Source organism: Agelaius tricolor, unplaced genomic scaffold, assembly GCF_023055355.1.
Source record: "Agelaius tricolor isolate 1412-34295 unplaced genomic scaffold, bAgeTri1.0.p SCAF_7, whole genome shotgun sequence".
NCBI lineage: Eukaryota > Metazoa > Chordata > Aves > Passeriformes > Icteridae > Agelaius > Agelaius tricolor.
Genome location: NW_027269267.1, coordinates 43725858 through 43745788, shown reverse-complemented (window position 1 = coordinate 43745788; position 19931 = coordinate 43725858). Strand labels below are relative to the sequence as shown.

General features: G+C 36.7%; 1 protein-coding gene across 2 annotated transcripts in view; it reads left to right on the top strand.

Annotated features, from left to right (window-relative positions):
* Positions 1 to 19931, top strand: part of NDFIP2 (Nedd4 family interacting protein 2) — a 45675-nt gene that overhangs the window by 6971 nt on the left and 18773 nt on the right. Inside the window, exons 2-4 of one of the 2 annotated variants that reach the window (XM_071431008.1) lie at positions 11795 to 11951; positions 13397 to 13524; positions 17265 to 17324. In XM_071431008.1, the coding sequence (XP_071287109.1) occupies positions 11795 to 11951; positions 13397 to 13524; positions 17265 to 17324 (345 nt within the window). The remainder of the gene's footprint in view (positions 1 to 11794; positions 11952 to 13396; positions 13525 to 17264; positions 17325 to 19931) is intronic. The other variant, XM_071431007.1, reaches the window with a different exon arrangement.

The window sequence follows — 19931 nt, the reverse complement described above, 5'->3', positions numbered from 1 at the left end:
AACTGAGATAGTTTAACTTACTCCTCAACCACTTCATAGCCAAAACATTAGATATTGAGTCATGCCCCCAACCTCATCCATGGTTGTGCCTCCAGCTGTGTTTGGAATGCACAGAACAATTTTTAAAAAGTCCTCTGAACTTTGAGTGATGTAGACGAAATAATATCTGCAATAAGCTGTATATTGCTTTATTTTTCTTTGTAAACCCATCTTTATTTTTCTTTAGTTACTAGGTGCTTGGCAGCACCTTCTTACTTATAAAATGTGCATTTCTTGTAAAAAAATGAAGAAAAAGTTGGTCTTCCCACTATTGCAGGGTAACTTAACATATTCACAAACATGGTTTGTCCATTTTAGCTTTGAGCAATATTTACCTGTTGAAAGTAATCCTATAAATGTTCACTGATTGTTCTTGTAGGGGAGGTCAGAGTCATGTCCTTGATAAAGATGTATATGTAGATTCAGCTATTGAACATGCTTTTGCTTTTCCCTGATTAATCTGAAAAGATAATGTAGGAAAGGGCCTTGAAGAGAGGTTATTGAAAAGAGGGTACTATATAGTAGCAGTTCTTTCTTTCCTGCAGGAAAGAAGTTTAGGGTTCTTTTGAAGTGGTGCAAGCTGGTGGACAAACATTGCTTTGGCAATGGTTAGTTTAATTAACACTTGTCATCTCTGAGGAATAAGTGATGCCTTTGGTAAAACATGAAACAATTGGGTTTGGGGTCTTGGCTGATACTGAGGCCAATTGTCCATTTTGATTGTGGTACTTAGGAATCAATTATTGTATCTTGAAATTTACCAGAAGCAGTCCTTAAGGTATTTTTCAAGGAATGTACTGAAGCTTTAAGGCTCTTAATTGAATCTCCAGAGTTGTGGTCATAAAATTGACTTGCATCAAATACATGGAATACATGGTTAGGAAAAAAGACTTGCACAAGCTGTTTGCTCCTTGAAATCTGTTCCAAATTCTAGAATGAGTGCATAATTCAAATAAAGGAGCTGGCCACTAAATCCCTGCAGTGCTGGGCCACAGCTGATGTTGAACAGTGTGGATTATGTTCCTTTCTTGTGTGCCTCTTGTGTGCTTTGTTTTGTTTAGCTGCCTTATAATCAACCAACCTGCTGGAAAGTGCCTGCTTTCAGGTGTGTGCATTATCTCGCTGGCAATTGAGAGGTCCAGAGAATGGTCCTTTGTGCCGCATATTTTGCTGGATTGCTTTGAAATGCTCAGTCAGTACTCTTTAACCGTAGTGTTGAAAAAATTCCCAACTACCTGTTGAGACCTAAACATGCTTTTTTTTTAAAGGAACGACCCTGAGTGTTTATAAGTGTTGTGTGAGTTGCAAATCAAAATGACAATATTTTCACAAGAGCCTGTTCGTGAAATTCACAGTAAGTGTGTTCAGCTGGTGTTGTGTATGTGTGTTTTTTTAAGCTGTCGAAATTTGTCTGTATTATCTCTGTAAGTTGAGGAGCTCAACTACTCCATTTCTGTTACTAAGAAAATGGGTTATACTGAAAAAAGTCAAGCATGACTGACCTGCTAATAAGAATAGAGTTTGCTCTTATTGATTAATAGTGTCCTGTGATTTATATTTTTTTTAATTAATGATTTCATGTTGGGCTACTGAGCCATATTGTTGAGTAGGAAACTCTTTTGCTAGGCTGGCTTTATTTAAGTACACATGCTAATATGTAATACATAATATTCCTGGTTTGTCAGTAATCTTGAGACTTTTTAAGTTCTTCATATTTTTTCTGAAAAATTTTCAACAACACTTATGCATGGTACAGGAGACAGACACTTGAGTCCTTTTTTCCCTACTTCTTTCAAATCAGAGGCTTGAGGTGAAACTGTATGCTGCTTCTGCAGTTCAGTTTCCATAATACATTTCCAGGAAGAGAGTCTTCTTCATCTTTGTTATTCCCTCTTAAAATAAATGTATCATGTTAGCATCCTCCTGCATTGTCTTTAAGACATTTTTGTTCTTAAGCTCTCTCATTGTACTTTAACTGAAATATGTATAACATTTAGAGTAATATTCAGCATTTTCAATCAACATTGAATTTTGCAGCCCAAATGAATGGAAGCTAAAATGGAAATTGAACTAATTGTTGAATATTGAGTCTGCTCTTGGTGATGTTTCCTGATTTTACAGGCTGTTCCCTCTACTTTCAACAGTTTTCATGTTGTGTGTGTTCTATGTGATTTAAGAGTGACCAGGATCTACTTTCTGTTCTGATTCTATAAAGCTGCTGCTGAGTCAAGACATGACCTGTGACTGGTGGTTTGCTGAAGCTGTTGGTTAGTGGCAGCTGCCAGCAAATCCTGATGCAGCACTGTCCATCATTAGGGAGTACAGGGAGAATGAACAGGAAGTATTATTTGAGACACAAGACCTGCCCTTGTGTTGGGTACTGTCCACAGTTTTGGTTGCTCACAAGGGGAGCTACAGAAAGGAAGGGGAAGTTGACTTCTTGAAAGTGCTCTGAAATAAGTGACGGGAATTGAAGTCACTAACACCTGCAGAGTCACCAAGGCAGTGGGTAAAAGCAGTTGTGGAGCTATTTCACCAAATTGTGCAATATTAAAATTGTAGAGTGTTCACTGATGTTTGATTTAGAAAAGAAAGTACACAGGAGAAGCAAACATATGCAGTTTTTTGATACACAAGATTATACAGGCAGATTGTACCAGCAGATTCAAGAAAACAAACTCCCATGCATCAAATCTGTAAGAGATGCAAGTGGAATAGGCAGAGATGTACACTTCACCAGCTGTAATGGAGCTGCTGTGCATACTGGGGAATCTGAGGAAAATGGTTGCCAGAGAAGTGATTAAGGCTGGTGTACTGATGATTGTGTTGGAGACAGAACACGCCCTTAGACTGACCTCTGGTCTCGGTAGCACGCTTCTGTTTTGTTACTGAGTTTCTTCTATCTAGAAAGTGTTCAAGGAGGAAAACCTCATTTTATACTTTGTTTATAGATTAAACCAGTTCCTCAAGCTATTCTCAAGTTACTATTTGACAAACAGAAGGCTACATGATAGGTGGTAATGTTTTTAGTAGCTTCTACATTCTGAAGTAGGTCAGAGTTGCAATACCTCATTCTGTACAAGCTTTAGAGTAAGCTTTTAACAACTTCTTTTTCCTAGAATTTTTTAATATCATGTGTGAAGATTTGAAAATGTTGGTCCCAGACATTGTTTTTATTAGTATTTAGTCATATCAGCTTTTTGTTGGCATGTTTCTCTGTTAATTCCTATAACTATGGAATACGAAGAACTCTAGGAAACAATGCCCAGTTTATAATTTTACAATGAATATGAAGCATGTATCTGTTGGGATCATACCAAAATTCCAGTATTCAAAATTATTGTGGCATTATTCTTTAGTAGACAAGAAACCTTCAAGAAAAGGGGATAGAAATGGATATACTTTGAAGAATAAGACCATACTTTTAGCATCATTAGTCTTAGAACATTTACTTTTCCAGAAGAGTTCACTCATTCACACCAGATATGTTCTCATATTCACCAATGCCTCTACTTTTACTGTTAATGGGAGGGATTAGAAGGAATACATCTCAATAAAAGCCATAGGGAATGAATGCAGCTTTGTATGTCGTGCTTCTAAATGTGTAATTAATTGGTTAAATCTGAATTATAATACATATAAAATGTTAAAAGTGAGGTGGTTGTTGGGATGGACAGAGAGACACGTCTGTGTAGCTCTATCTACACATACATTATAATATTTTTATTTTCTTTTCCTTCACAAAGTCCTGATCACCATTGTTTTATTTGGTTTGTTGTTTTTTTAAATCAGATTTATGAGACTCTTTTAAAAAACCTTGAAAAATTCAATAGCCTAAAGATCCCTAGCTAAAAGAGTACTAAGATAATTTAAGGGTTGCTTGAATACATGTGAAGCACTTTCACTTGCTACAGATTAGTTAATTTTTGCACAAGGAAGTTCACTGTGGTAGAAAAGCCATTCTTTTGGCAACTTATTTCCAACAACATTCAGTATAAATCTTTGGCTTCTTTTCATTTCTTTTTCAGTTGAAGTTTTCCTCCAGAGGTTCTGGGTTTCCATGGTATCTAATCCCTGTTTAACAGACACACTTGGTATTTCCACACAGCTGTGGAATGGCAGCAATGGACTTCTGTCAGCTTTCCTGCTTCTAGTGCAGATTTACACCTTTGACCTTCTGACATATTAACTATTGTTGAAAACTTTCTGCAGAGATGCCTTGTAAAAAAAAAAACAACAAAAAACAACAGAAACAAACAACATGCCAACCCACTTGGTTATCATGAAGGGGGTACTGCTAGATCTGGGCGTTGGATGGCTGATGCTTGCCAAGTGATGGGATGGTGAGGAAAAGAAAATTATGTGCATCTGTTCTGTGCAGTCAAAAATTCTAATCAGATTTGATCTCTTAGTTTTGAATACATAAAAGGAAAAAGTAGCTGAAAATTTGTCTACTTCTGCATTTTACTGAAATGCCTTATAAGCTCAATTGCTTAGTAGTTCAGTGTTTATTGATCTTAAGGTTCACCAGTCTTTAGAGGATGGTGTTTCTCTGGAGGGCTTGTGGCTGTGGCCAGGACTATATTGCAGCAGAGCATGCATTTGGTAGAGAACTGGAAATAGTTGCCTTCCTGCTAGCTGGTCTGCATGGGTTCATGGGAGATTGTTGTTAAAACACACATTTGAAGGAAAAAGCATGTTGTAAACTACCTTATTTGTGGAGAAAAAAACCTGATACTGTGGAGAAAGCTGGTAAGTTAAAGTACAATGTGGTTTGTTTGGCCTATTTTCTCAATAATCCTTGTATTCTAGAAAACTGTGAAAACTGTGAAATATTACTTTCAAAAAGCTGTTGTGGGTATGTTTTTTTTTTCCAAATAAACAAGAAAATGAAAACATTTGTTTTGCAGAAAGACTTATTTAGCTCTTCTGCTCTTAATATTATTCTCTAAGTGTAATTACAGATTATTTGGTTTAGTTTTGATTTTTCAGTGGCTACTAGTGACCTGAATCAGAGCTGATTGATCTTAGCCTTCAGCAAGTTTGCTGGTGACACCAAGCTCTGTGGTGTGGTTGACATGCTGGAGGGAAGGGATGCCACCCAGAAGGACCTTGAGAGGTGGGTGGGTGCAAACATCATGAATTTCAACAAGGCCCAGTGTATAAGGTTCTGTGCCTGGATTGGGGCAATCCCAAGCACAAACACAGGCTGGGGATGAACAGATGCAGAGCAGCCCTGCAGAGAGGGGCTTGGGGGTGCTGGTGGGTGAGAGGCTGGGCATGACCCAGCCATGGGCACTCACAGCCCAGAAACCAAACATGTCCTGGGCTGCATCCAAAGCAGCGTGGGCAGCAGGGACAGGGAGGGGACTCTGCCCCTCTGCTCTGGGGAAAGCCCATCTGCAGGGCTGCATCAGCTCTGGGTGGGGTTAGGGTTAGGGTCCCAGCACAGGAAGGACATGGACCTGTTGGAGTGAGTCTGGAGGAGAGACACCAAAATGATCAGAGGGATGGAGCTGCTCTTGTATGTGGAAAAGCTGTGTGAGTTTGGATTGTTCAGTCTGGAGAAGAGAAGGCTCCAGGGAGTCCTTATGGCAGCCTTACTGTGCCTAAAGGGGCTGTGCAAGAAAGCCAGAGAGGGTCTTCTTACAAGGAGATGCAGTGATAGGACAAGGGAGAATGGAGGAGGGTAGGTTTGTGTTAGATATAGGAAGAAATGGTTTCCTGTGAAGGGTGTGAGGCACTGGAACATGTTGTGTGGAGAAGCTGTGAGCACCCCATGTGAGGAAGTGTTTAAGGCCGGGGTGGAGTGGGCTCTGAGCAGCCTGGCCTAGTGGAAGGTGTCCTTGTCCCTGGTGGGGCAATTTGGAACTATGTTATCTTTAAGCTCCCTTCCAACACAGATCATTCTGTGATTCTATTCTTGGTGATAATGGTTTAATGATATCAGTTTTACATGTTTTTCTAAAAACAAAAACATAGTAGCTGATAGTATGAGCTATTGATACGAGTAGGTGGCATTCAGAAAACAGAAACATCAAGAAGTGTTTTTCTAATGGGTTCAGAATCAAATTTTATTTCAAGATCTTTTTTTTTGCCTTGAAAATCCCAAGATTAAGATTTTGCTATTTACAGATAAATAAATCTTATTTTTAGACTAGTAAAGCTGAAAAATGCAGTATGTGGTTATAAAACAAGCATTAAATTTGCAGCCTGTATTTGTTGAAGTTATTTTTATGTAGCAAGAGATCTCTGCTTTCATGCCTCATTTGTAGAGAGCAGTTTATTGCAGACTTAGAAATCACTATCAGTAGGCAAGTGTAAAAGGACTTGAATTTTTCAGCAAGTGAAAGCATCAGTTGAAACACAGATGTGAAAAGCTCCCTGTTAGCTTTTTGAAGAGACTAGCTTTTATTTTAACCCACTGTTTGTTGCACCTGTCATATTTGCAATGTTATGGTTTCTGTGGAATAAATATGTGTGTGTACCAGTATGGAATATGTCATGAAGCTAATGCAGAAATTTCAGAGTTCTTTTTGTGCACTACACTGGCAATCTTGAGTCTGTCATGCATTTCCCTCCAATGCTAGAAGCTGCAATAAATGGATATTTTTAGTTGACCTTTTGTCATAATCTGAATAATTGATACTAGAAGACCAAAGTAACTTCTACTGAGTGAAGAAGATAAATCTTAGTTGCCAAGAGTGTTTCTTTTTGTGAAGAAAGTGCATCAATGACTGTTTTGCATACAAAGGTTGAACTTAGATGATCTACTTGGCTGTCTCCACAGTTTTATTTGAAGCAAAATTTTAGTCCAACATCATGTAATTTCTGTGTATTGTATTAGTTTCAATACAGTTTGGAAGAACCCATGAACTTGTCAATGTAAGGTCAAAACTGGACGAGGCAAAACTTCTTTGAAAATGTAATTTCATTTGAAAGGTAGAAAGAAGGACGTGTTTAAAGTGCTTTGTAATTTATGATTGCTAATGAGAATTTTCTGTAGCTCTGTGGTGCCCCAGACAGAGCCATCACTGTGAAAGTTTACTTAAAAGTCACATTTTGACAAGATGAGCTGGTAATAAAGGTATTAAAAGAAACAGGACAAGAAAGCTGGCTAGTTGTTTGAGATTTTGTTTTGTTTTTAACTTGTATGGCAGTATCCCCCACATAATTTTTTGCTACACTAAAGAAATTATGTAAGCAGAGTGAAAAAAAAATGTTTAAAAGAAAAAGGATTTTAAAAATATGTGCAATATGCTGTTGAAATTAATTGTGTTGCAATAATTTTATAATATATTGATTTCCATAATCATATTTTATGAAAGAAGTAAAGAGCAGCTTTTGAAATGTAAAATCAGGTAAGAAATTGAGTGGTGTTTGTACACTGTGGCTAGAATTAGCTTGTGCTACTTCAATGCACTTGATCAGAGACCATCATTCTAATCTTGTGCATTTTTGGTACAGGTGATAACAGCTATCTTATTATATCCTTTTCCTCTGTTTTTTTTTTTTTATTTTATAATTGAATAACTTGTTTATACCACCACTCTTGTACAATCAATCAGTTCATCAGAAATGAAGCAAACTCTGATTAGCCTGGAAAGCAAACATCTGTAGGTCAGATAAAGTTGCTATCTGTAGATAGATAAAAAGTGTTAAGTAGATAGTAAGATCTTCCACTTTTAGTTTTTATTTTGGTAAGCCTAAACACTTAAAAGTATCTGAATCCATCCCCTCAGTAAAAGCTTCTGTTCTCTAAGCACTTTCTCGTGGGTCATGTTTCTTTGTAAGCTGTCAGCTGACTTCAGATGTTGCATCTGATTACTTAGGAAATAATTATACAAAATAACAGACTTAAGGAAATCAATTGTAGAAGGAATAATTGTGTATATTGTATAAGAATAATGTCTTTCAAAAATATTAATGTAAAAGTAGAAAATAAATATGACTGTATTTTATACAATATTTTGGTGCTGAAAGGTCTGGCATTGATTTTAACTTCTTCTGAAATGAAATAGTGAATCACTGTTTTGTAGATTTTTTCTGGGAAGGAAACTGAAGATAGTGTAAGGTAAAAATCATATGAAGGAAACTATTATGTTTTCCTGTGTTGTTCACCCTTTTGTAGCTACCTTGAGACTGAGTCATTGTTGGCAGAACAGCTGTTGCTCCTTGACTGGTCTTTGAATTTTATGTGTCCTATCATGGACACTTTTTGAGAATATGAGCCTGTAATGTACTGTAGTTTGAGGGCTGCAAAAGCAGGGATTGAAATACTGGCATTAACAGTTTAGGAGTAATGTGTCTAATAGCAAAGTTCTCACTTTTTCTTTTTATAGTGAAGCTTCATGTAGTCAGCCAGATACCCCAAGTACAGACTAAACCATGAAGGAAAAAAATTTCAGTGTCACCCACTTTTAAAATGTGAGGGAGAGAATAGGGGAAGGTACTAATTTACAGTTCTCTGTGGTTTAATAGGTCTTGGTAATTGTTTTGATCATAATGTTGACAAAAGCAACTATATTGCCTACTACCAAATTATGGTTCATTGGAGGCATGGGAGGGGCTGAGATAATGAACTGCCAGTTCTCCTCAGTCCCTTAATTAAATGTTTGGTGAAACATTCTTACTATTGGAAAAAGAAAATCTTGGATACTATTTATGTACTTTCAATGTAAAATGCTGCTTCAGGTGACATTTAAGTACATAGCATAAGTAATGCCTTGAAACAGACATTTTCTGTTCCTTTTTGGGTGTTTTTAGCTTGGTTTCTATGGCAATGAAGCCTATGAAGAGTGTCAGGCCTCTTCTTCCCCTGTCTCCAAAAATAACTTCTAAATTTACCTCCAGTAGAAGCCAAAATAAAATGTGAAGGGGGAGGCTCAAAGGTAGTCAGATTCCTACTGGTTTCAAGCAAGCTGGTGACTCTAGAGAGTCAATGCTCTGTGAAGACAAGGCAGAGTTGCTACAGGACAAAATGATATAATCACTGCTGTCTACCCTGCTGGTGTGGGCAAATATTCCAGTTTACTGAGGCAAGTTCTGCTGCAGTTGGAGGGTTTGGTTTTGGTTTTTTTTTGCCCTAGTGAAGTAGTCCTCTGAAAGAAACTGAAGTTACTGAGGAGAGAGTAGGATACAGGACACTTGAACAAGAACTAACAAAAGCTAGTTTGTGTTCATGGAACAACTTGTGTTTATTATTCTAGCTGTAAGCACTCAAGCTACTTAATCCAGTTATTATGGGGTTGTTGTTGTTTTATTTGATGTTGCCTTTTTTTTAATAAAAGGGGTGAAGGTTTCTTTTTAAGTTGCTGCATTAGGGTAACATTGGTGCTTTTCAGAATTTCCGAGAGGCCTCTATAATAAAAGAGAGGATAAATAGAAATATGGTTCCTAAGTATAAGTCTTACAAAATAAGGCACTGTGAGCAGCACTTAAGAGTATAACATGTCTCTATTATATGGAACCCTTAGGATGGAATTTTTCCATTTCCTAATTGCAGTTGCTATAACCATTGAATGACTCATTAACTTTGTCTTTGAAGGCAAGAAGTCTCATGTACATTTGTCTTGTCTGATCTTCATGTTAATTCCATCATCTACTAAATTACTCCACTGTTAGTATATAACAGATAATTTGGAGTAAAGCAGCTTTCAAGAAAGCATGTAGAAGTTGTAAAATTAAATTTCTGGGTAATGGCAAAGTTTTTTGGTTTTGTTTGTTGGTTTGTTTTTTTTTTAGGATTAATATGCTCTTTGACCAATGATGTTCTTGTGGATCTCTGTGACAGCATTTACTGTGGTGTGGTAAGAAAAAAATGTTGCTATGATTGAAGAGGAAAGAGGGCAGGAGAGAAAGAATGGAAGTAACAGAGATCCATTTGAATTTGTTTTAGTTTTTCCCCTGCCCAAAGACCAGGTTGTTTTGGTGGGGTAGTCAGAACTACACACACATCCCAAATGAGTGTGAGTGTACCAGCCATTAGTGTAAGAACTATACCAGTAGTGTTTTGCTCATTATACCTTAAATAATCAAATTAGTTTTATTTAAGAATGGGCTTATTTTGGCTATATCCATTGCAACACTAGATTTTTCTTGTGAATTATTGTACTTAATTTAGAACCATAACATTTATAGCTCTCAGCTTGCTTTTCTGATCTGATCGACCTTTTTAGAGTTGACTGGTTTGTGTTCTCACTTGCTTTCTGTATCCTGGAATATATTAGGTTATTTTGAAGTGCTTTTGTTTTCTTTGGCTTTAGCTACTCAAATGGCTAAAAATATTTCTCATATTGCTGCTCATTCTGGATCGCTGATTAGGCATTAAATGACCTGATTGCTCAGGACCCAGAAACCCTCAAAAACACCTATCATTTCATTTGAAGGTGACCTCTGAGCATCAGAAAACTTTTTTTTTTTTTCCTTATTTTTAGTAATGTGAAGGTGACTGAGCCTGGAAAGATGTTTTCTGTATAGCTCGTGTAGTCTCTATCCTTGAAGGTATTCAAAAGATATTTGGATGCGGTCTCGTACATCCAGCTGTAGAGGCTTCTCCTTGAGCAGAGAGGTTGAACTAGATGGGCTCAGAGGTCCCTTTCAGCGTCAACCATTCTGTGAACTTTGATATAATCTGGATATTAAAGCAATTTTGGTGTCAGTATTACAGTGCTCAATAAGAAATTTAGTGTTCTTCTTAGAAGGCACTTTTCCCAGTAACCTGATTGTATTGTGCCTAATAGAAAATAATTGTAGTTATATTCTTTATATTTGTTACTGAAATAATATTTTGCTGTAGGGTGTTTGTAAAAAGTACCAACTTGAGGTTATAGAATTCTTCTTTTAGATATGTTTTACAATCTTATTTTTTGGTCTGGGTTTTACATGTGGTGCTTCAGCTGCTGCCTTCTAGGAATCTTATCTTTTAGTTCACACTACTGGGAACTAGCACTTCTCTAATTCTAGTACTCTTTCTTTTCAAAAGCTTGATACGTTCTAAGAACTATCAAGTTAGCTAAAATAATAAAAATATCTTCTCTAAGAAAAGATATTAGCAGCTGGATCTGAATTCCACAGTTTCAATCAGCATTCTTCCTTATCCAAATTCTTATTTCTATATATGCTTTAGTGGACATGTCTTTTTAAAACTGCATCTTAATCAAGGAAAAATAAAACCAAACCAACAACTTGAGGCTTTGTAGGGAAAGGATTGTTTCTAGAGTGTAAAGAAAAGCAGAACAGTTTGAAGTTTTAGAATTTGCATGGAGAAGCTCTTTGACAAGATGCAAGATAATGAAGGTCCCAGTTACAGAAGTAGATCTGTGTCTTAATTATTTTTCTTCAAGATAAATACAATAAATAATAGTATTTCTCACCTGAAGTTATTTAAAATACGTTGATACATTTTATGACTGTACATAAGAATAAAAATATAGTTGTATTAAAATATTAATAATAGTATTTTGCCATATAGTAAACATGGAAAACTCCAGATTTTTGAGACTCCCTGAAAATCACTGAGAAGAAGAACATTACCGGGAAAAAACAAAGGCAAGGCAGCTAACATAATCTTTTGCTAATTGCCTAAAAGAATTTAGCTGGACTATTTGAAGTGGTCACATGCTGTTTTGTAAATAATTTGTTTTGTTGATGAGAGTGATCTTGTCTCTCTTTGAACATGTCTCTGCACGTATTAGGTTGTCATGGGAAGTATTCCCTGAATGCCTCTGAAATGTGTGTGTGTTTTTTTCCTAAGCTTCACAATGAGGATGACCCCCCAGAGTCTTCAGCAGCTGAGCAGCCTTCCACGTCTGCAGAGACTCCGCAGGCTCCGCAGCCAGCAGCTTCACCTGAGGCAGATACTTCCCCTCCTCCTTACTGTAGCATAGCTGTGGAAGCAGCTGCAACCTCAGGTATTTTTCTCAAATAGCAGCTTGTCAGGGATGAGCATGTATGAATCAGCTCTTGGTTCAAAGTGGTCTGATGCTGCCATGTAGGTTTTCTTTTCCATGCACACAATTGCAGTAAAAAGCTGTCCTTTGATGTGCAGCCCTTTGGTTTGTTCAGAAGAAGCGCTCTTGTAAATTACGATGATTGTTCCAAATTGCTAGGCGAAATGGATGGTCATTAATTAGCTCAATAGGTTTTATTCAAGTCTGCTTATAGTTCATTTCCACATTTAATACACTACATCTTTGAGTAGTGCTCCATTAGTAGACCTCATGAGCAAGTTTCATTGCCTCTTTATAAAAACTCTTCAGACTTCTTTGGTGTGTGACATGGTTTGGTGATAATATTGCCATGAAAAGGTTAATTTTGCTCAAAAGGCTCTTGATAAAACTTCTCATGAAAGATAAAACTTCTCTTTATTCATTTATTCACTGCTCCTTTTCTTAGGAAATTGTGGCTTTTCTTGGGGATATGGGAGATTTAGCAGCCAGCAACATTGAAGTTCCTGTTTAAGTAAAGTTACATGGATTTGTGTCTCCCATGTGCCAAATAAATATTTTAGGAGTAGCTGCCAACTTAATTTTTTTAAGTGTTTGTTAAAAGAACAGTTTCCCGTCCCTGTTCTTGGAGACAGTGTTTGCAAGTATAATACATAGCTGTGTGGAATTATCCCTATATATAACATCCTTGTGTTGGTGTGCTGACAAATCTGTTGGCCATGTGACCTGTGCTGACAAATCTTTATCATGTAAACAGCCTTTTAACGAGCTACTGCTGGCTGTAGGATGAAGCTCATGGCATATTTTAAGTACTTTCAATTAATATTGTTAATAATTCTATTCTATGTGGTGATGTCTTACTGTTACAACACAGAAGAATGAAGTCCGTGGTTGATTTTGATGGAAGGAACAATTTTTAAAAGAATGTGTTGAAATTGAAATCTTGGAAAAATTGATTTTCCGAGAGCAACCAGAGTTGGCAACAAGGCTGCACTAATAAGAATACAGCATGGCTATTACTGGACTGAAGTAATAGATTGATGCTGATACTTAAAAACTTTTTTAAAAAAAGATTTTTGTGTGTATATCTATGTATGGTTAGATAAAAAGTATTTGGTTGGAATGCCTGGGGATATAACTAACTAAATATAATTTTTTTCTTCATGAATTTGTTGATTTCTTGCCAACATCTGTGTTAAGGTTTCTGCCTTGGGTAGCAGCTAAAAGTACCATCAAACTGTTAAAAGTTTTTCTTTTAAAAATATTCTTAAGAACTTCAAATGCAAATATCCTCAGTTTTAGCCTCTGTAAAAAATATACTTTAGAGGTAAATAATTATGTGCATGTGAAAGTTAATATTCTTGACACCTTTCTGGTTTAAAAATAAATAACTTCTTTATTTTGAACAGACACACACAATGAGTTTTATCCTGTGCCACCTCCATACAGTGTAGCTACCTCTCTTCCTACGTACGATGAAGCGGAGAAGGCCAAAGCTGCAGCCATAGCAGCTGCAGCAGCTGAAGTTGCCCAGCGAGTAAGTGATACAGTTCTGCTGTATTTCGGTTTTGTGAAACGTGTTAGGCTATTTATTGGTAACAATTTGGCCCATTTTATGACCCATGACTATAATAATGGTGGGTTGATGATTTAAATATTTTGGATGTTTAGGAATATTTAAATGTTTATATAGATAGTGTATGTTACTTTTGAATACTATAAAAAGCACATCATATTCAGTCTTTTGAAAGACATAGCTGTCTAAACAGCTTTAAAAGCCAATTTTTACCCTGTTTTACTAGTTTATCCAGTATTTTGTCAACTCTTAATCAGGTATCCCCTACTAATATTACTTTGTAGAGTTATCACTAATGTGTACTGTTGTGGATGGTAAAAATGAAAGAATTACCAAATACCTTTAGAGAGGAAGGGAGAATTTCAACAGTCTGGAAGAGATATGACCCAAAATCGTGTAGATAGCTTTTAAAAAGAAAGGTTCCTGTTGTTTGATCTATGGAAACTTAAATACTGAAGTTCAAAGAAATGTTCCAAGTACTTAAAAAAGCCCCTACGTGAGTTGTGGTAAACAATGAATAGGCAGATATCCAGTGTCTCTAGTTTTGTAAGAATTAATCTTATGAAGAATACAGTCTTTAAAATCAAAGATTGGTATCTGCAGTTAGTGGTAAATGTTAGTTTTGTAAGCAAGTTTCATCTTTTCTCTGAAGTTCTGGGTTGTGGAAATTCTGCTGCTATTGACCATAATATACTATACCCAAAAAAGGCTTCCAGTGCTTTCACTAAAAATGTCTTCCTTGAGGTCAGATGTGATTATATTTGATATACATTTAAAATCTTAGTGGCTGTGGTGTGCTTGTGACTGGGAAAAAAAACCTTTACTTACTCAGCAGGAGGCAGGTCCTTCCTTGACTGCTTCACAGTGCTTGCAATGCACAACACTCACTTTGAGGTATGCACAGCTGATGTTAAAGTAGGTTTGTGTAACATCACCAATGACGGTGTCACACAAAGCTGTTTGACTGAATTCAGTAGGAAACCACGGAGATTTGACTTGCCAAGTTTTAGTAGTGAGGGGATGATCTCCATTGTCACTTTTTATCTGCTCTAACAGGAGCATGGATTCTTTGTAGTCTGTCTTTACTGCTTGTCACATAAGTAAAACTTTTGCTGAAATACTGGTCTGATTCAAATCCTTATTCTGAAATAACAAATTTGGAGCATTAAAAACCCAAGCTCTAACTTGCAGAGTACCTGTGACACTGCAGACAGGATGTGCATCTCTTGCAAGATTCTTGCTTTCACATCTAGAACCCTATGATGCACAAATTTCAGACATACAAGCAATCTCCCTTGATGACTCAGCCTGAGGTTCAGGCAATTTCCAGAATAAAGCTAAGCAAAACAAACGAAACCCCAAAACAGAGCAAGTATTTTTAGTCTTGTCATTTTAAACTTTTATTTACTCTTTCTTAAAAGTTCAGGTCACTGTAACAGAAACATCTTTTGCCCTTCCTCAAGCAATCTGCCTGCTTTTGGTCAAACCACAAATTTTTGAAAAATTAGTTTCCTCAGTTGATAAATATAGCTTCAAGTTTTGTAAATGCATGGAGATGGTCTTGCATGAGAAAGTTTAGGCTGCTCATAGCTCTGAAGGGGATGGGACTTCAGATGTGCTGTTCCCAGAGAGCATTCTCAAATGTTCTGTATCAGAGTAGAATTACAGAACTAAAAGTAGGTACACCTTATGGCTGCTCTTTGCTGCTTTTGGTGAAAACATTGGACCTGAGAAATATCAATTTTTGGTGTTCCCTGAAGCAGATTTATTCTTCTTAACCTTCGGTTAGAAGGGAAGGGGAAAGCCACTATATTCAGCTCTCTTTAGTGGTGGGTGGGGGGAAGAAGGACAATGGCTGAGCCTCTGAAACTTACATGTTGTGGGAAGAGAAGTCTGGTTTTGATTGAGTAGGGAGGTAACTAGAAAGGAGCAGAGTCTAAGTCAAAATAGGAAAAGGCAAGGATGAATGGAAGGCAATGGTATGGACAGGGTAGAAGGACTTAAATGAGAGACAGAAGGGAAAAGCCTTAACTGAGATGGGAGGAGAAAGGAACCCAAGTGGGGACAAAATGTAGTACTAGGAAAGGAACTGAAGCTGGTGTGTGAGAAAAGAAGACCAGGGAGGGAAAAAGAATCTGGAGATAAGAGGCAAGAGAGTTGGATACAGTGATGAAGTGAGAAATAAACTTTTTCACAGACTGCTTTGCTAGAACACACAGGAGAGCTTGAAATTCAAGAACTACATGACACCACAAGAATTTCACTTATGAAAAATCAGTAGGAACACATCATTCCCTCAAAGCAGAGATGGACTAAAAGATTCTAGACTTAATGGCAATATTAAGTTAGTATCAGAAGTGTATCTGAAAGTCACATGCTTGTTGACTGATGAAGAGCTCACATTTATCAGTAATTCTGCTTAGTTTGCTTCTGTTTATTTGGGTTTTTTTCCTCTTTTTTTTTCTTTTTTTAGCAAATGCGTGCACACGCACAAGCTGTATTTGAGAAGCAGCATTAAGGTTGCAAAGTTGGGATTTGGGGAAAAAGTAAGAAATGCTGAAGCTGAGTTTCAGCTTTGTAGATAATATTAAAATTAAGTGCCAGTGCAGTTTTAATTACTGCTGTTTTAATTATCTTACCACGTGATGCTTCCACAAAATCCCTACCTTATTTACCTCTGGACTTACACTGAGATAGACTAAGACTGTGTAATAAGGCTGTCTTAATGTGGCAGATGGCTGGAATAAGAAAGAAGGCTCTTGTTACAGTTTGAGTGGTGCTTTGCCATCGTTAGGGGAAGGATTTATTTCTGAATACCCATGGAAGAACAGATAAGTAACTTAATTATGTAACAGTAGTGCAAAGTTCAATTGTTTTTCTCATTTTCACAAGTGACAGCTGCAGACATTATCTGACCTGCATGTTACACACTTTGCAAAACATAGACGAATGATGTAACATGTAGATTTTTCAGTTTTTATTTTCAGCCTTATGAAATTAGTGCTCTTACAGATGTGAACTCTGCTGTGTTCTAAGCTTCTGGTTTCTTCCTTGTATATGAGGATATATTGCCTCTTTGCTGCAATAATGTAAACAATTGGAAAAAGTTGAATGTCCTTATGTTACCTTGAGCAATGTGTGAGGGTGATCACTTTCATGGTGTACCCCAAAGTGTGCAGTGAAGGTTTAAATCTACTCATTAAGCAAAAGAGTGGAAAATGACATGGAAGGGCAGCACACTTATTACACAGCTTTCAAATTTTTTCCCCCCAAATCATGTAGGCCACTTCAAAAGATCCTTAATGTGATCATATGAAATATTTCATCATAGGCCCTGTATTAACAGATAATATGAAAATTCTAAACTTAACATTTACTGAAACTTTCAATAATTTTACAGTTCTTTGTATAGCTTGTCTTGCAGGAATAGATTGTGTATAAACATGTGTTCCTTTCAAATGCTCCCAGAGATCCCATTTTTTCAAAGAAATTGTACTAGCCCTGTGTCACCAGTGGTGATAGCATTAGTAATCCTGGCTTTTTCTTTTCAAATCCTCAAGGTCAGTTTTGAAAGGGCAATTTAAATGGACAAAAATGCTGCTAACAGTTTAATGACTTTGTTTGTATGTTGCAATGAATGGCTTTTACTTAATGCTTTTCAGTTGCATTTGTCTTATGTTTTTCTGTTTTTACATGCTTAGCACGCCCAGTTTAGGGAATCTAGGAGTCTGTTTGATGAAATATTCCTCAGTCGTCCAGAGGTATGGTATAGTTCTCTCTAGTTTAGACTTTGCTATGAATTTTCCTGCTGGCAAACAAATGCTTCTGGGGTTAATTGTGCCTTTTTTCCCCATTATTAATTTCTCCCTATTGGTTTGTATGCTGAAGGTATAATTTATGGGGTTTATTAAGTAATTTGACCCTTTCCTCAGAAGTTTTTCTCTGTAAACACTGCATTGTGAAGAGTTATATCACTCTTTACTTTATTAGGGTGGTTGTCTCCCTATATGCCATGCTAGATTTCTGTTTGGAAAAAAAAAACTAAAAAACATTGAGGAGAAAAAGCAGTTCTCCTCTTGCAGAGTACTACAGAGAGCACTGAAGTTTATGGGGGTTTAATAGATTCAACTTCAATAGATGCTCTGTACCATTTGATGTTCTTTTGTTTAGAGAAATTACTCTGTGACATGCCATTTATGTTGATAATATAATTTGCTGTTCAGATGTTTCTCTGGTCATAGGAGCAGTAAACTTTCTGTTCCTACAGATGTCAACTTATTTAGAAAGCAAGAATGCTGTCCATCTTCCTTAATTTGGCTAAATTTGCCAAAAACCAATGGTATACTGAAACAGTGTTACATATCCTACAGATATGTGTGTGTTGTGTTACATTCTTCTCATTCAAAAGAAAAATATAAATAAAATATATGACCTCATTGATTAAAATGTCACTATCTAATAGAAGCATTTTGTAAAAATCTGTTTAACTCTGAGCATCAGCGTAGAGGACAGTTGTTCTTCATTGCCCGTTTTCATTCCTCAATACATGGTGGCAAACAGTTATATTTTGAAGAAAGACTAGGGTAATTGACACCAACCAGATCAAAAGAGAGCACTGAAAGACAGTCAGTATTAGTGGGGCTTGAGCAGTGGTCAGTTAGTGTTTTCTGTCTGCAGGACTGCTCATAAAACCTCAAAATCCTCAATGATGTGGATATAGGCTGATTTAATTTCTTAAACACTTATAATTTTTGTACACTGGTTTTTGTAGACAGTAAAGAGAACTCACTTTAATCTTTCTTTTTGACATGGAATGTGATTAATTAATACTTGTTCGCACTTAATACAACAGTGCTTCTTGCAAATATCTGCTTCTTGCAAATATCTCATGTTCCTGAGCTGTATTTATTGACCTGTGTTTCTCACATGTGTAAGCATCAGAGAAGCCTCAACTAAATTTGTTACTGTCATTGAGCAAAATTTCCTTTTTTCTGAGGCAGCTTTTACATGGGGCATAATTCACTAATTGTTTTGGAAATGCCAGTATGAAGTACAATAGTTAGCAGACAATTTTTAAAAAGTCCAAAATTATTATGTATGGGTTTTGTAGACCTTGTGAAATTAAAATTGAAAATGCGCTTTTTTTGTCTGACATGAAAACGGAAGTTTTATGGCATGCATTTCAGAGATAAACACATTCAAATGCGGCTCTTTTTTTCATGCTTTTTCAGCCCTTCTTTCCTTCCCGTTCCCTTCCTCTCCATCAGTGTTGTATCTGCAGCAAAGTTGAGCTGAACAAACTGATGCTTTTTTAGTCACTTAAGATGACCATTTAGGAATGCCTGAAATCATGTGGAGCTGAATTATAGCCCCTTAGAATTCTCGCTTAACTGGCTTTTTGTGCTTCCATTGGAATTGTCTGTGTGAATAGCAGTGTTTTTTAAAAAAAAGTTATCTGATACAGTGTCTTGGTTAATTAATCTGAAATACAGAGCACAGCTGGAATTTCATAGCCGTATCACTAAGGGTGAAGCTGACTGCTCTGAGTTGGTACAGCAGTCATTCAAGGATATTTTTAACCTAATTGCCATGCCCTGGTAAATTATTTTGCTCTATTGACAAAGGGGAACATGTGACAGAGCTTTAGGTCACTGTGCTTGTTTAGTGCCCTTTTAGTCATAAACATTATTTCTGTAGTAAGTGCTTGTGGGTGAAACAGCCAAGTAAACTTCCCTTGATCACTCTTGATTTCATTTATTTTTATTGGAAATTTCTTATGTCAGTTCCAATACATTATGGTAATAGGAGGAAAAATTAGGAAAATAATTACCTGTGCTTCTGCTTAGACCATTTTACTGCTGCTACTGACAACATTATTTAACTTGTATCATCCTGCATTGTTTTGATGTTACTCATTTAAGTTTAAAAATGGTGTTTAATTGGTGTTAGCACTTCCTAAAGAGCCTGATGAAAACTGTCATTGTGAAAACTTTTGTGTTTACCAGTCTACAGCTGGAGCAATCTTCCACCTGTGCCCAAAACTGCATATATAATATCTGCCAAGTTCTGTTCAAAATCGAGTGCTGAGAAATAAAGCAGAACTCACTTTCAGTATTTTAAGGTCCAACATTTTGACTCAATGGGAGAAATCTTTGGATCGTTTTGACTGACGTCTCTGTTTGCTTTTGTTTTACTTCAAGCGCTGTGCCTGTTGAGTTTGGAAGCCTTTTAGACACTTTTAATGTGCTCGCGCCCTCTAGTGACCCTGGAGGTGTTCTTTGCCTTCCTTATGTTTTTCTGTGGGTTATAAAATTGGTTAGTGCAGTGCTGTTGCATCAGCACTTAAACTTAAGGTACTAACCTTATGC